General features: G+C 38.8%; 1 protein-coding gene across 2 annotated transcripts; it reads left to right on the forward strand.

Moving 5' to 3' along the window:
• Positions 1-444: 444 nt before the first annotated feature.
• Positions 445-17,424, forward strand: LOC113894103 (alcohol dehydrogenase 1-like). 2 transcript variants are annotated; one of them, XM_027544001.1, is made up of 9 exons: positions 466-926; positions 5,318-5,419; positions 6,442-6,580; positions 12,118-12,205; positions 12,363-12,582; positions 12,775-13,035; positions 14,946-15,081; positions 15,888-16,026; positions 17,219-17,424. In XM_027544001.1, exons 1-9 carry the CDS (start codon positions 909-911, stop codon positions 17,241-17,243), a joined length of 1,128 nt encoding a protein of 375 aa, XP_027399802.1. In that variant the 5' UTR covers positions 466-908; the 3' UTR covers positions 17,244-17,424. The 2 variants fall into 2 exon arrangements, with proteins under 2 accessions (XP_027399803.1, XP_027399802.1); XM_027544002.1 differs by lacking the exons at positions 15,888-16,026; positions 17,219-17,424 and adding an exon at positions 15,698-15,871 and having other exon boundaries at positions 445-926.
• Positions 17,425-17,786: the final 362 nt, after the last annotated feature.

Consider the following 17,786-nt stretch of genomic DNA (forward strand, 5'->3'; position numbering starts at 1 on the left):
TACTCTTTTATTTTACATAAATTCCTTCTCCAAAATGCAGCTAAAGTGAAAAAGTATTAGTGGCTCAGTCGAGTCCAACTCTGTGCAACCCCAGCAGGTTCCTCTGTCCATGGAATTCTCTAGACAAGAATACTGGAGTGGGGTACCATGCCCTTCTCCAGGGGATCTTCCCAACCCAGGTATCGAACCCAGGTCTCCTGCATTGCATGTGGACTGTTCACCATCTGAGCCACCAGGAAAGCTCCAAAGAGCCTGTTGCCTCCCCTCCAGGGAACCTCAGTCTCCCAGGTGACAGGCAGGATACTCACCACGATAGTAACAAGGACGGCCAGTCTCATCTGAATCTCATCTCTCATCATTCATAATGACCTCACATTGTCTTTGTCATCGTTTTTGTCATCTATTTGTCTTTGTCATGTCTTTGTCATCACTTATTTCTCAGCTTTTTAACAGTATTTTGTATTATTACTTGTGCTTTTCCATCTTTTCGACTCTTGGAGACCCAGTGTTATACTGGTATCACCTGCATCTGGCAATTCCTGGCATTACTTGATATTCCAGAAATTCTTATTAACTAATTATGAGCTGATCTTTCTCTTAGTTCATTCACCTTTTTTTATAATCACTTCATTGCCTTTTCACCTATTGCTTCTCTTCAAACTGCTTCTCCCCAGTAGAGCATCCTTGTTGACACACTCCTGAATCATTCTCTCATATTCCTTGCTATCCTTCACTTTCACATATTTGCCAACCGTTCACCTCTCAGGTTTCCTGATGTTGTCGTGTCATTATGTAATTATTTTTAATTACTCTCAGCACATAAATAGTCCAGTTTCCCCAGGAGCAGATTCAAAGAAGTGATATTCTTTGGGACATTATAAGACATAGAGAAAAACAAGAGACTCCTCATGGACACCTTGGGAAAGGTAAGTGTTACTTTTCAAATAGGTCTATATCATCTTTATTAGTTATCCAAAAAGTGCACTTTGAAACAAAACTAAGATACTTTCTCCAGACAGCTTATCAAAGATTTCTGTGGATAATACTCAATGTTTTCCTCCCTATGGAAATTCATGCACCACTGTTAGGAAAGTAAACTGATAGAAACTTACTGGTTGATAGTTTGACAGTGTTGTACTAAATGCCTTAAAAATGTGCCTATCATTTAACAAAGAAATTCATTCCAAGGAAATGATTGTGCTGTTTTTATTTATTTACTTATTCAGTTTCCTAGTACTAGACGTTATGTTCCTTCCAGAGTCATACTCTTAAAAACAATGCTTCATTTTGTCCACATCCTCAACAGCATTTATTGTTTGTAGATTTCTTAATGATGGCCATTCTGACCGGTGTGAGACGGGGTGGGAAATGTGAGGGAGGTTCAAGAGGGAAGGGACATATGTATACTTGTGGCTAATTCATGCTGATGTTTGACAGAAACCAGCACAATATTGTAAACCAATTATGCTCCAATAAAAATTTTTAAAAAATGTTTTAATTAATCTGTTTATAAAATCTTAAAAATGCTGATTGCTGGGTACTAGACTTGAAGTTTTCCCTCCTTTTCCCTTATCTGAGTTTTCCAAGTTTCTACCTTGAGTGTGTATCATTTCTGAAATAGAAGACGTTTTCCATAAAGTATATAATTTTATTTTTTTATTTGAACTTCTTTTGTGGCATTTTTCCCTTTTCTTTGTGTTATAAGACATGTATTATCTCCTTGATTGATTTCTAAGTTTTTTGAAGACATAGTTTACTCAGCTCATAATGTCTTACAGTTACTAATGCAGTAAACTTGCAAATGAAACACCAGTAAAGTTATGAAGGGCTCTAGTACCACCAGGTATTAAAAAATATCAAAAAGTTATTTACTGAGGTGTCAGTGCAAGAATAGACAGTAAGACAAATTTATGTTTCCAAAAAGAAACTTGTAAATTGAAGAACTTCTATAGTAAAGGTGCTAATTTAAGAATAAATGAAAGAAAAATTCATCAAGAGTTCATGCTGAGACAATTCATTTAGATTCTATAAATTTATATTACACAAAATAATTTGAGGTAGATTTAAGAGTTAAATATTTTAAAATCAAACTATAAAAATCTAGAAAGAGGGTTCAGTTCAGTTACTCAGTCATGTCCGCCTCTTCACGACCCCATGAATCGCAGCACGCCAGGCCTCCCTGTCCATCACCAACTCCCGGAGTTCACTCAGACTCACGTCCATCGAGTCAGTGATGCCATCCAGCCATCTCATCCTCTGTCATCCCCTTCTTCTCCTACCCCCAATCCCTCCCAGCATCAGAGTCTTCTCCAATGAGTCAACTCTTCGCATGAGGTGGCCAAAGTACTGGAGTTTCAGCTTTAGCATCATTCCTTCCAAAGAAATCCCAGGGCTCATCTCCTTCAGAACGGACTGGTTGGATCTCCTTGCAGTCCAAGGGACTCTCAAGAGTCTTCTCCAACACTACAGTTCAAAAGCATCAATTCTTCAGCACTCAGCCTTCTTCACAGTCCAACTCTCACATCCATACATGACCACAGGAGAAACCATAGCCTTGACTAGCAGGACCTTTGTTGGCAAAGTAATGTCTCTGCTTTTGAATATGCTATCTAGGTTGGACATAACTTTCCTTCCAAGGAGTAAGTGTCTTTTAGTTTCATGGCTGCAATCACCATCTGCAGTGATTTTGGAGCCCACAAAAATAAAGTCTGACACTGTTTCCCCATCGATTTCCCATGAAGTGATGGGACTAGATGCCATGATCTTCCTTTTCTGAATATTGAGCTTTAAGCCAACTTTTTCACTCTCCACTTTCACTTTCATCAAGAGGCTTTTGAGTTCCTCTTCACTTTCTGCCATAAGGGTGGTGTCATCTGCACATCTGAGGTTATTGATATTTCTCCTGGCAATCTTGATTGCAGCTTGTGTTTCTTCCAGTCCAACGTTTCTCATGATGTACTCTGCATATGTTACATAAGCAGGGTGATAATATACAGCCTTGACGAACTCTTTTTCCTATCTGGAACCAGTCTGTTGTTCCATGTCCAGTTCTAACTGTTGCTTCCTGCCTGCATATAATTTTCTCAAGAGGCAGGTCAGGTGGTCTGGTATTCTCATCTCTTTCAGAATTTTCCACAGTTTATTGTGATCCATACAGTCAAAGTTTTTGGCATAGTCAATAAAGCAGAAATAGATGTTTTTCTGGAACTCTCTTGCTTTTTCCATGATCCAGAGGATGTTGCCAATTTGATCTCTGGTTCCTCTGCCTTTTCTAAAACCAGCTTGAACATCTGGAAGTTCACGGTTCACATGTTGCTGAAGCCTGGCTTGGAGAATTTTGACCATTACTTTACTAGCTTGTGAGATGACTGCAATTGTGTGGTAGTTTGAGCGTTCTTTGGCATTGCCTTTCTTTGGGATTGGAATGAAAACTGACCTTTTCCAGTCCTGTGGCCACTGCTGAGTTTTCCAAATTTGCTGGCATATTGAGTGCAGCACTTTCATAGCATCATCTTTCAGGATTTGGAATAGCTCAACTGGAATTCCATCACCTCCACTATCTTTGTTCGTAGTGATGCTTTCTAAGGCCCACTTGACTTCACATTCCAGGATGTCTGGCTCTAGGTCAGTGATCACACCATCGTGATTATCTGGGTCATGAAGATCTTTTTTTACAGTTCTTCTGTGTATTCTTGCCATCTCTTCTTAATATCTTCTGCTTCTGTTAGGTCCATACCATTTCTGTCCTTTATCGAGCTCATCTTTGCATGAAATGTTCCTTTGGTATCTCTGATTTTCTTGAAGAGATCCCTAGTCTTTCCCATTCTGTTGTTTTCCTCTATTTCTTTGCATTGATCGCTGAAGAAGGCTTTCTTATCTCTTCTTGCTATTCTTTGGAACTCTGCATTCAGATGCTTATATCATTCCTTTTCTCCTTTGCTTTTCACGTCTCTTCTTTTCACAGCTATTTGTAAGGCCTCCCCAGACAGCCATTTTGCTTTTTTGCGTTTCTTTTCCATGGGGATGGTCTTGATGCCTGTCTCCTGTACAATGTCACGAACCTCATTCCATAGTTCATCAGGCACTCTATCTATCAGATCTCGGCCCTTAAATCTATTTCTCACTTCCACTGTATAATCATAAGGGATTTGATTTAGGTCAGAAAGAGGGTAACAAATATTTATTTGGTCTTTATATGGAGAGAAAGTGAAGGACAGGGAAGCCTGGTGCACTGCCATTCACATGGTCGCAAAGAGCCAGACACGACTGAGTGACTGAACAACATCAACAATGGAGAGAATTCTCAAACCATGGAAATGGACTAAATAATAAAGGAAAACATACATTTATGAATCAAAATGTTAATGTGTGTTCAGTTCAGTTCAGTTGCTCAGTCGTGTAGATGCACATATAGCTTCATAAAAAATTAAAGGTCGAAAATCAAGAAGGAAAAATCATGTATGACAAGATAGTGGACAACCAGTCACTCATTTAATGCACAAATAGGTCAAATGATAGTAAAAAAAATACCAAGATGCCAGTGGATACTTACATAAAATATAGGACCAAACATTCCACAAAAAGAAGAAAATATGTATAACTCACATAAACATAAAAAGTTTCAACATTCTTAAAATTAAAAAATACTAATAAAAAGAAATAGCTTTTTCTGACAGTCACTTTGTTTTTAATGAGTACAGTCAATGCTAATGAGTGGGAAAAATGATGACAGATACTGTTTTACAGTTCTAGGAGTTGTGCAAAATCATTCAAATTTTCTGTAGAATTACTTAGAAATCAGTTTCACTCTAACCATGTCTCTATCCTTCCCCTAGTAATTCTTGCTTAAGGGAACCAGGCAAGTCAAAATTATAAACAATATATATTATAATGGTCAAAACAATGGAAATGATTTAGTTGCTGATTAAGAATATTTGGATATATTCAAATGATGAAATATAAAACAGCTATTTAAAATTATAAAGCATTTTGAAATCACGAGAAAACATTTTAGAAGAAGCAAACAGTAAATGTTCAATATATGGTGGCTTTCACTGGCTAAAACAAAACAAACAAAAAACCCTAAAATGCAAAACTGCTTATATGACATGATCTCTACTGTATAAAAATATTTTAAGAGACTCAAAAGAAATATGCTAAAATTTTACCAGCTTATGTCTGAAATTGCAATGATCTCTTTTCTTTTTGTGTGTGATTTTCTTATTGTTACAAATTATAGCAAGTAAGTGTCATTTGTATGATCAGAAGTTAAATGTTATCGCTAAATGATGTCATCTTATTGTCCTTGTATCAACAGACAATCACATGCCTGGCAGCCATTGCCTGGAAAACAAACTCTTCTCTTTCACTTGAGGAAGTGCAGGTTGAGCCACCAAAGGCTGGGGAAGTTCGTATTAAGGTAAATTTAAATCTTTGAACTTGTGAAGGCAAGTGTAAGGAAATCTTATTTCATGTATCAAAGCTGTTCCCAGTGTTCCCGCACTCCCACTACTGATACTGAAACAACTAGTCAGTATCCCTGCCTGTATGCTTTCTGGATGAATTCCTGGCAGAGGAGTAATACAGAGGCTATGGTACAGGAAATGTTTCACTTCTATGATCAATATAAGTGGATTGAGTCTATCCACAGACAAGAAAACTTAGGCTATTAACTGAGAAGGTTTAAAACTTCTCAATGCCAATTAAATTTTGCAACAGTTAAACACATTTTATATTATTAACTTAATGTTTTCAATATGCTAGTTTAAAATCTATTTTCCCAGAGGACTGGGAAAACATTCCACAATACAGGGTTTAAAATTTTGGGTTTCTCAATGGTGGTGCTATGGATACGTGGTCAAAAATCCTTCATTGGATAGAACAGACTCTCGTATTGCAAAACTAGTTGATGACATAAGGTGTACAGAGTAGATTTCAAAAAGCCTAGTTTATTTCCAGATCTGAACATGCACCATGAGAGTGGGTGAGTCATTTTAAGTCTTTGAGTCTTCCTTTCCACATCTTTAAATTAGGGGTAATTAGAAGGCAATGGCAACCCACTCCAGTACTCTTGCCTGGCAAATCCAATGGACAGAGGAGCCTGGTGGGCTGCAGTCTATGGGGTCGCACAGAGTCAGACACAACTGGGCGACTTCACTTCCACTTTTCACTTTCATGCATTGGAGAAGGAAACGGCAACCCATTCCAGTGTTCTTGCCTGGAGAATCCCAGGGACGGGGGAACCTGGTGGGCTGCCGTCTCTGGGGTCGCACAGAGTCGGACACGACTGAAGCGACTTAGCAGCAGACCTGCCCTGTGTTTCTCTGAATATTATTATAGGGATCAAATGAGGTCATTCATGTAAAAAAATTATTCATAATAAGTCTCAGACAGAAGAAAAATTCCAAACTAATTTATCCTTGCCCCTTAATTCTTACCCAGATGATATCTACAGGGATCTGTGGTTCTGACGATCATGCTATAAAAGGAATAATCCCACTGAAGTATCCCTTCATCCCAGGCCATGAAGGAGCTGGACTTGTGGAGAGTATTGGCGAAGGAGTGAGCTCAGTGAAACCAGGTAGGAAATGGGCCACAAAAACCTCTGCACAAACAACCCACCACCAAAATGTATTGACATATTTACAGGAGAAATAAGTTGATTTGCCTCTAAATTGTTTTACCTAATCACATATTGTGGTAATAAATATATCCAGTGATTCCAAGAGTCACACAGTTTTTCTGCTGCCAGTGCTAGCAATCCAGAGTAGCAGTGGCTGAGCTAAGCCACAGCCATAGGACCAGTGTACTTTTAAGTAGATTAAAATCTCCTTAGGAGCAGGGGCTGCTTCTTTATTTTTCAAATAGACAATAAAACTATATTATAAACATTAAACTTTCTAAGTAACTAGATTTTAATTGTTACTGAAACTAAAAGAAATTATAATTACATGACACAATAGAAGTGTTAGCTAATATGAAAATGGCAATCATATTGCAATATAAATGTATCAAATCAATATAAACTTACAATTTTGTTTGTCAAATATATGTCAGCGAAAACTTTTTTCTAATGAATTATTTGTCAGCAGAAAGGGAAATTTTATAATCTGGCAAGTTAATTTATTCTGACATAACTGCAGAAGAATTCACCGTTTCCTTTTTTATTGAAATACAGTTGACACACACACACAATACTATGCTAAAGGAATTCCTTAGCAGTCCAGTGGTTAGGACTCCATGCTGTCCTGCCAACAGCCTGGGTTCAATGCCTGATTGGGGAATTAAGATCCTATCAGTTCAGTTCAGTCGCTCAGTCGTGTCTAATATTTTGGGACTCCATGGCCTACAGCACTCCAGGCTTCCCTGTCCATCTCCAACTCCCAGAGCTTGCTCAAATTCATGTCCATCGAATTCATGCCATCCAACCATTTCATCCTCTGCCATCCAACCATGTCATCTTCTGATGTCCCCTTCTCCTCTTTCCTTCAATCTTTCCCATCATCAGGGGCTTATCCAATGAGTCAGTTCTTTGCATTAGGTGGCCAAAGTATTGGCCACAGCTTCAGCATCAGTTTTCCAATGAATATTCGGGACTGATTTCCTTTAGGATTGATTGGTTTGATCTCCTTGCAGTCCAAGGAACTCTCAAGAGTCTTCTCCAACACCACAGTTCAAAAGCATCAATTCTTTGGCACTCAACTTTCCTTATAGCCCAACTATCACATCCATATGTGACTACTGGAAAAACCATAGCCTTGACTAGATGGACCTTTGTTGACAAAGTAATGTCTCTGCTTTTTAATATGCTGTCAAGATGGGTCGGAGCGTTTCTTCCAAGGAGCAAGCATCTTTTAATTTCATGGCTGCAGTCACCATCTGCAGTGATTTTGGAGCCCAAGAAAATAAAGTCTGTCACTATTTCCATTGTTTCTCCACCTATTTGTCAAGAAATGATGGGACCAGATGCCATGATCTGAGTTTTGGAATTCTGAGCTTTAAGTCCGCTTTTTTCATTTTTCTCTTTCTCTGTCATTAAGAGGCTCTTTAGTTCCTCTTCACTTTCTGCCATAAGGGTGGAATCATCTGTGTATCTGAGGTTATTTATATTTCTCCCGGCATCTTGATTCCAGCTTGTGCTTCATCCAACCTGGCATTTCACATGATGTACTCTGCATTTAAATTAAATAAGCAGGGTGACAATATACAGCCTTGATGTACTTCTTTCCTGATTTGGAACCAGTCCGTTATTCCATGTCCAGTTCTAACTGTTGCTTCCTGACCTGCATACAGATTTCTCAGGAGGCAGGTAAGGTAGTTTGGTATTCCCATCTCTCTAAGAATTTCACACAGTTTCTTGTGATCTATACAGTCAAAGGTTTTGGCATAGTCAATAAAGCAGAAGTAGATGTTTTTCTGGAATTCTCTTGCTTTTTCTATAATCCAACAAATGTTGGCATTTTGATCTCTGGTTCCTCAGCCTTTTCTAAATCCAGCTTGAACATCTGGAAGTTCATGGTTCATGCACTATTGAAGCGTGGCTTGGAGAATTTTGAATATTACTTTGCTAGTGTGTGAGATGAGTACAATTGTACGGTAGTTTGAACATTCTTTGTGTGTGTGTGTGTGTGTGTGTGTATGCATATAATGCTAGTTTCAGGTGTGTTGCAGAGTGGTTAGATATTTGCAGACATTATGAAATGATTGCCATGATAAGTCTAGTAATCATCTATCCCCAAAAAAGTTATTTCAGTATTACTGATCATATTGCTTATGCTGGTATATTACAGCCCCACAGCTTATTTATTTCATAACTTGAGATCTGTACTTCTTAATCCCCATCACCTCTTTTGTCCTCTCATTCCCTCCCCTCTGGCAACCTCTCTGCATCTATGAATCTGTTTTCATCTTGTTTTGTTTTGTGTTTTAGATTGCACATATATGTGAGATGACATGGTATTTGCTTTTCTCTGTCAGACTTCTTTCACTTAGCCTGCCTGTGTGTGCTCATTCGCTCAGTAGTATCTGACTCTTTGTGACCCTGTGGACTGTAGCCTGCCAGACTCCTCTGTCCATGGAGTTTTCCAGGCAAGAATACTGGAGCAGGTTGCCATTTCCTCCTCCAGAGAATCTTCCCCACCCAGGGATCAAACCTGTGTCTCTTGTACCTCTTAAATCAGTAGGCACATTCTTTACCGTTGCATCACCTGGGACAACAGCATTTAGCATAACACCCTCTAAATTTATCCATGTTATTACACAAGACAAGATTTCATTTTTTATAGCTGAATAATATTCCCCTGGGTGTATGTATATATATGTGTGTATATCTATATATATACACGCACACATATGCATAGTATATATACACTCCACATCTTTATCTATTTGTCAATCGGTGGGCACTTAAGTTGCTTCGATACCTTGGCTATTACAAATAATGCTACAATAAGTCTTGGTGTTCATGTATCTTTTTGAATTAATTGTTTTCTTTGAGTAAATACCCAAGAGTGAAATTGCTGGATCACATGGAAATTCTATTTTTAATTTTTTGAGGAACCTCCACATTGTTTTCCATAGTTTCTGCACCAATTTACATTCCTACTAACAGTGCATGAGGGCTCCCTTTTCTCCACATCCTCACCAACACTTATTTGTTGTCTTTTTGATAGTAGTCATTCTGACAGGTGTGAGGTGGTATCTCACTGTGGTTTTAATTTGCTTTTCCCTGACGAGTGGTAACGTTCAGCACTTTTTCGTGTGTCTGTTGGCCATCTGTATATGCCTTCTCTGGGAAAATGTCTCTTCAGGTTCTCTGTCCATTTTTTAAATCAGGTCACTTGTTTTCCTGATGTTAAGTTCATTGTTGTATAAGCTTATTGAATATATTGCATGTGTGTGTTATTACGTTGTCATGTCCAACTCTTTTCAACCCCTTGGACAATAGCCCTCCAGGCTCCTCTGTCCATGGAATTCTCCAGGCAAGAATACTGGAGTGGATAACCATTCTCTTCTTCAGGGGATCTTCCCAACCCAGGGATGGAACTTGGTTCTCCTGCATTGCAGGCAGATTCTTTTCCATCTGAGCCATCAGGGAAGCCCAAATATTGTATATAAGCCCCTTATCAGAGAGTGAAGTCACTCAGTTGTGTCTGACTCTTTGTGACCCTGTGGACTGTAGCCCACCAGGCTCCTCTGTCCATGGGATTTTCCAGGCAAGAGTACTGGAGTGAGTTGCCACTTCCTTCTCCAGAGGATCGGATATTCTCGACCCAGGGATCGAACCCAGGTCTCCCGCACTGTAGGCAGATGCTTTATCATCTTGGCCACCAGGAAAGTCCCTTATCAGATATATTGCTTGCAAATATCTTCTCCCATTCAGTAGGCGTGCCTTTTCATTTTGTTTATATAGTTTCCTTAGCTGTGCCTGAGTCTTTTAGTCCAATGTAGTCCCACTGGCTTGTTTTTTGAGGGCCAGCTCTCTCTCTCTCTCTCTCTCTCTCTTTCTCTCTCTCTCTCTCTCTCTATATATATATAGTGTCCCCCACATACTTAGTATAGTGCCTGTTCAGGTTTGGAATGCATTGAATGTTTGACGAATGAATGTTCTGATCAAGTAGAATGTATTAATAGAACTTTGTTGACAGGATGATAATGATATTTCAAAGAATCAAATAAGTAAACACTCTTCCCCAGGCATATCGCAAGGGACCTTGACACAGCCATTCTTGGCACATCTGAAATGGTCAGAGTAAATAAGAGGAATCACACATGTGAAGAGTCCACAGAACCTCACAGCTTGGAACCAGGCACACAATGAGATTTAAGAAAGGGCATGTGGTCAGGACATTGACAAAGCTATCGTCAGGGTATTCATTTTGCAAACAATGATGGAGTACCTGCCATGCATTGACACTAGGCCTAGGAGGAGGGACAGAAGTAAAAAGACGCAGTCTTCTCCACATCGCCAAGAAGATAATGCCAATAGTTAGTGAGCTAACTCCTCTTTAACTAAACAAATCCCAGTGAAAGTTTTGTGGAAAATGATGAATATTTGAGGGACAGGATAAGGCAGCAGAATTTGAGCTTCTCCTGATTTTGAGATCCAGTATCTTTGGAATTTTTTAGGGCCAGTGAAGTTAAGATGTTCCTTATCTAAACTTACAAGAGACTTTTTAAAATAATTATTTATCTGGCTGCACCGGCTCTTAGCTGTGGCATGGAGGATTTTTAGTTGTGGCGTGGGGGATCTAGTTCCCTGACCAGGGATCAAATCTGACCACGACTGTCTGCATTGAAAGTGTGGAGTCTTAGCCACTGGACCACCAGGGAAGTCTCATAAACTCAAAGAGATTTTTAAAAGATTACAAATACATGTAAGAACCATACACATGTTTAGGGACAAGGTTGTAGACCTTTGACAAGGCTTTGTACAGTTTTATAAGTCTGTGATGACTGTGTTCATTAATTCTCTTCACCTTCCCAGCCTGTAACCCTAGGTCCCAGGAGGGTTAAATTTTGGACCCACACATAATCAGTATGCACTCTAAAACTGTGCAACCTAAAAACCACCCTCTGTAGTAAGCGCTCCAGAAGCAGCCTCTCTCTGCAGAAAGAAACCTATTCGTTTTACTCTTAGAACTGAGAATATCCTGAACCACAGTCCCCTGAAGAAAACATGTCACAGACCTGCTGTGGGTCCCTGTGCCATCGTGGGGCAAGCAGGCTCCATAGAAAGGTTTCTGCTGCTATCCAGCTTCAGGCAGGTAACAACCGCTGCAGACTTAAATCTCTCAAAGGAAAACCAAAAGGTTAGAGTAGATGACATCTCTAAGGGTCATTCCCAGTTTTATTTATTTCCAGAGTAAAAGCAGACCTACAATTATCTATCCAGCAAGGAATATCCCCATATTTCCATCATTTGCCCAAAATAATAATGAAATTTCTGAAACCAGGTTATAGGATTTTTCCTCCAAAATAGCTATGGGGTATGTTATACTTGTCATAATCTGTCCACAGCAAGTTATCAAATCATTCAATAAAATTTTTATCACTGCACTATTGTGTTTCAATAATATTTTAAACTAATGTTTTTGGGTTTTTTTTTCCTATATATAGGAGATAAAGTCCTCACACTCATTGTTCCACAGTGTAGAGAATGCAGTGCCTGCTTGAATCCCAAGGGAAACTTCTGTGAGAAGCAAGAGTTAGTAGATTTGTCCATCTTTTGTTTATCTTTTCACTTTTTATTAAATCGCTTATATTGTGCAAGCACTGACCTGGAGCTAAAGGTGTTCATTTCTCTCTTTACAACTCTGTGTGTCTGGGTCGCTGCTGTGCCTGTCTGTGTCACTGCTGAACAGCATTCTACCCTCTTCTGGATTAATGCTGGATGGCACAAGCAGGTTCACCTGCAAAGGAGAAAAGATCTATCATTCTTTCCGCACAAGTACATTCTCCGAATATACTGTTGTGCCTGAGATTTCGGTGGTAAAAATTGATGCTGCTGCTCCCATGGATAAGATTTGTGTCATAAGCTGTGAGGTGCCTACAGGATATGGGGCTGCTGTTCACTCGGCCAAGGTGAGGAAAATAGCTGTATTAGTATGTTATAGTGATCTGCCAAGAAAACATAAAAACAAGACCAAAACAGTCCAAATGTTTCAACTGGGGTCAATAGTTCCAAAAGCCTCAATGGTGGTTTTTGTTTGTTTTCTTAATTATACAAGTGTCCAGATTTGATTCCTAACACACACATGACTTGTGAATTTGTAGGTCACTCCTGGTTCTACCTGTGTGGTCTTTGGACTTGGAGGAATCGGCTCAGCTATTGTCATGGGCTGTAAAGCTTCTGGTGCTTCTAGAATCATTGGAGTTGATATCAACGAGGAAAAATTTCCTCGGGCACGAGCATTAGGGGTCACAGATTGTCTCAACCCTTCAAATCTCAAGAAGCCCGTCCAGGAGGCAGTCAAGGAAATGACAGGCATCAGTGTTGACTTTGCCTTTGAGGCCATCGGACTCGCAGAAACCATGGTGTGTGGGTCTGGGTCACAGTGAGTAGAAGCAGACCAGCACAATTAAGTGAATATTGTAATAAAGTTAGTCAAGTAATTTTTTGGTTTTCCACCACATATACTATGCTGTAGTCTATTAGTATGCAATAGCATTTTGTCTAAGAAAAAACAATGTACATGCCTTAATTTTAAAATACTTAATTGCTAAAATATGCTAATCATCTGAGCCTTCAGTGAGAGTCATTGTCTTTTTGTTTTTTTATCTGTTTTATTTATTTATTGTTTTACTTTACAATATATCTTTTTGTAATAGTAAGAGAGATCACTGATTACATATCACAATAAGAAATATAATAATAGTGAAAATGTTTGAGATACTGTGAGAATTACCAAATGTGACACAGACAAAAAGGAAGCAAATGCTGTTGGAAAAAATGTGCTGATAGACTTACTCAACACAGGGTTGCCACAAACCTTCAATCTGTAAAAAACATAATATCTGAAAAATGCAAAGCACAGTAAAACGAATTGTGTCTATAGATGCTTGCTTAGCGAGTGGGGACACACTAAGTATAAAACTCCCCTGAACATATGTTTTGGACCTGTGGACCCGAGACCTAAAAATGGAATGTATAGTCACTGTAAAATATCCATCTTAAAAATAAAAGCAATATATACTTTAAAGATATGACACTATAATATATGAAGTTTAAACAAGCACTATTTCCTTTCCTGTAGTCCTAGCTCTTTGTCCACGAACATGTTTTTATATTTAAGTATCAACATTATGTAATTCACATATGATATTCATGTGTGTTCTGTATCAGAACCATTCATTATTTGAAAAATGAGCCTATGCACCAGTATGTTAAGTTCAGGGAGAATAAGGTAGACCCTAGACTCAGAACTGACAGGGTAGAGGAAAGAAGTAGGCATTCGATTCACTTCAGCGTGTATCTAATGTACATGGTTAAAGGGTGAAGGAAGTAGATGCAGTGATGTAACAGGAAAGAGACATAGGCAAAATGCAGGAAGGGGCGAGATAGAAGGTTAAGAACCAGAAAAGGAAGCAAAATAGATTGACATGAAGTATACTCCACACCCTTAAAAAACTGGGTTTTTTTAAATGAAGCTTCACACACACATATGTATATATATTTGTTTTTATTAAATATAAATGAACTGAACAGAGTTATACAAGTGAGAAGGTCAGGCAAAGAATAATAGTATGTGTGGTCTTTGAGGTGGCGGGTAATTTTATTAAATAAACACACAGTACTTTGTGCCAGATAACGTTCTAAATGTTTTAATCTTAAGCCTTGTAACTTAAAACTTAAGCCTTGTAACAAATCTATGACATAGTTGGTATTCTTCTTCTTTTTACAAATAAACAGACATAGGGAGGTTAAGTAACTTGCCTAAAGTCACACTGCGGCAGGGTCTGTGCTCTTTACCACTAAACTCTGCTGCTGCTGCTGCTGCTAAGTCGCTTCAGTTGTGTCTGACTCTGTGCGACCCCATAGACGGCAGCCCACCAGGCTCCCCCGTCCCTGGGATTCTCCAGGCAAGAACACTGGAGTGGGTTGCCATTTCCTTCTCCAATACATGAAAGTGAAAAGTGAAAGTGAACTCGCTCAGTCGTGTCTCACTCTGTGCGACCCCATAGACAGCAGCCTACCTGGCTCCTCCGTCCACGGGATTTTCCAGGCAAGAGTACTGGAGTGGGGTGCCATTGCCTTCTCCACCACTAAACTCTACTGGTTCTCTAATGAGATTCCCTCACTGGCAGCGTTGAAGCTGAGCTCAAAGTAAGTAGCATCTGCCTAGGAAGAGGTCTGAAATCTAGGAACTCCACAATTCCTTCCAACACTACAGATAGTTGTTCCTTATGTGTGGGCATCTACTCATGGTCATTATTTTCATTATCAGGTTGCTGCTTGGGACTCCTGCCACGTGAGCCATGGTGTCTGCATAATCACTGGAGTGTCCCCACCAAATTCAAAGTTTTCCCTTTCTGCTCAAACAGTTTCCACTGGTCGGACACTGAAGGGTGTGTGTTTAGGAGGTAAGTCAGTTGTTTTTGCTTTCACAAAATCTCTTTCAACTTTGTAGAAACGTAATTCAAAAATTTTCTCCTTTGGGAAACAGCCCTATAATGGTATAAGTTTTCAAAGACTTCTCCAATGAATTGGTATACTTTGCAGATTAGTTAATTTAATTAAATAGGTTTTTGTTTTTGTTTTTTTTTACATTTAAATAAAAAATTTTAAATAGTTTCTGGGTTTTCCTACAAAATAGTTTCTGGGTTTCCCCAGTGTTTGGAATAATCCAGCTAAGTTCAGTTCTGCACTGGTGGACTCAAAGTTTGTTGTGCTATTTTAACAGCGAGGCTTTCTGGATAATTACAGGCACCAACTTGGTATTTGGCACTGATATTTGTCTTTCCATAGGAGCCCTTATTTCTGAGCAGTACTGACCAATAGCTTTACTTAATTAATATTCCCATCTCCATCCATTGCTCTGATCAAAAGTTCCCATGCCATCTCAATGTGTGTGAATAGAGAGATGAGGAAATCATTGTATAATGTTAAACCCTGGAGGTGGGCTGGAGACTCTACTTTATTTTTAATTAGTTTTTAACCCAATAACATGTGAATATCAACCCAATTTTTTTTCCAAAGGTGTTCTAGGTAACAGAACTGTCTGGAGCAGCCACACTTAGCAACAAAAGCCAACAACTTCTGATGTACAAATGAATTCATCAATGGCAAATTTTCAGAATACTTTACCCATCTCCACAACTTACTTATTTTTCTTTTGGTTAGTTTGATATTTCTCAAATCTTATTACAATAGCCTTTTTATTTTGCAGATTATAAAACTAAAGACTGTTTTCCCCAACTAGTGACTGCTTACCTACAAAATAAAATTAATATAGATCCATTAATAACCCATCAGTTGCCTTTTGACCAGCTCCACAAAGCTTTCAAGTTGTATCATGCTGGAAAAACGTGAGTGTTTTCTTTGATGAACTTCTTTACCCTGAACTCACAGAAAAAATGACTTTTCAAACATTCCTAAGTGGTTTTGTGAAAAAAAGATGGCTACTTGAAGACCTTCTTTCATATACTGTATCCTATTTCCTGTTGTCACAAGGATAAGAAAAGGTTTTATCTGCAAGTTCCTCTTTGGGAAAGACCTGTATTAACCTATCTCAAAGAAATGTTTGAGAAGTCGGTATAACACTAAGCACCAGTCTACTCCACAGTGGTCAATTATGCAATAGTTTTCTGGTTAGAGAAATGATCTAGAATAAATGAGTTGACATTACTGGCATGATAAAATCTTACAAGGATCTTCGAGGCAAAGGTTCAGACTCTACCCAGGGCACAAAGCCTTTCTACATCATTTCTTGACAAATGTCAATCTGCTCCAGCTAGCATACCTTTAGGGATGAAGTGTTTATTCAGTGTGTTCATTTATATACTCAATGCATATTGAGTGATGGTACACTCTTTGCCAGGACTGTCCTGAGTGCTGGAGACAGTGGAGAGCAAGTAACAAGGAGTAAATGAGGAATTACTTCTGTGATGAATTCTTTGACTTTCTAATTCTGGTTCTTAAGAACATCTCTCTTTCCTAGTCTCCCCCCACTTCTCTACCTATACCGTTTGCTTGTTTTATGATTTCTTTTTATTTTAAGATAGGCATTTAAATTTTAGCCTGCTATATACCTTGTTGGTTTAGACCTAGCATGTCAGCCCATTTACATCAAGAATGAAGAGTCAAGAAAACTCATCTAAAATTATAGAAACAAATAATAGAGGAGGGGAATGGATCTAGCAGGTAGTAGACACACTACAAACAGAAAGGAACTAAGGAACCCATTTATTCTTCCCTAATTAGACATGGGATTAGATTCTAGGATTGATGGAAGCTGATCAGAAGCTGTAGCAGAGGGTTTGGATGTCTTTGTGATTATGTAGCCAGAAGGAATGGTGCTCAAAGCTGGGGTCTTCCTGTTATAGCTGAGTTCGAGTCCTGTTTTCACCCCATCCTATATTTCTTATAGGTAAACTAGATGAAGGTGGAGTGGGGTGGGGATAGGCAACTCAGTTTTTCAATACAGTATGTAATTGCTTTGCTGACATCACTGTTTCTCAAGGAATTTAATGGCTTTATTATTACACTTCTATGTTTCAGGATCCGCTGTGTTCTGCTGTTCTGAGATCCCAAATAATGAAAAGTGCAAGGATATCCTTGGGGAGTTTATTCCTTTCCTGTTTCACCTCCCTGATTGTTCCAGTGCAGTGAAAAGAGCCGCAAAAATATGGAAATGCAGTGTGATTGTAAAAATGAAACAAGTGCACCTTGAATTTAATTCTAATAAAATAGCCTCTTAGAGAACAGATGTTATATAATTCATTTTGTGACATTAAAAAAAGGGATGGTGGGATTTGATTGATAACATTTGTGATATGTCCATCAACCCAACTAATCTCTGTCATCAGTGCATGAAAGTTGTCCCTGAGTTATCTCTTATTCCTGTTCTCAATATACAGATTTCTCTGTATCTTTCACACCACTCCAGGGTTTACATGATGATTTTGCTGTTTCTACAACACATGGGATCTCATACATTCTTGAAAGGCTCTCTCAGGACACAGTGAGCCATTTTCCATCCTGGGGTCTTCATACCATCCTATGCCTACAACGCCCATGACACGCTGAGGCACAGTTCCCATCTGTGTTTTCAAACATAAAAGCATAG

The sequence above is a fragment of the Bos indicus x Bos taurus genome, chromosome 6 (genome assembly GCF_003369695.1).
Source record: "Bos indicus x Bos taurus breed Angus x Brahman F1 hybrid chromosome 6, Bos_hybrid_MaternalHap_v2.0, whole genome shotgun sequence".
NCBI lineage: Eukaryota > Metazoa > Chordata > Mammalia > Artiodactyla > Bovidae > Bos > Bos indicus x Bos taurus.

Bases quoted from the DNA above. Each gene is read 5' to 3' on its own strand.
- LOC113894103 (XM_027544001.1), top strand. The intron at 12,206-12,362 runs GTTAGTAGATTT...ACTGCTGAACAG, and splicing joins AACTTCTGTGAGAAGCAAGA to CATTCTACCCTCTTCTGGAT. The intron at 12,583-12,774 runs GTGAGGAAAATA...GTGAATTTGTAG, and splicing joins CTGCTGTTCACTCGGCCAAG to GTCACTCCTGGTTCTACCTG.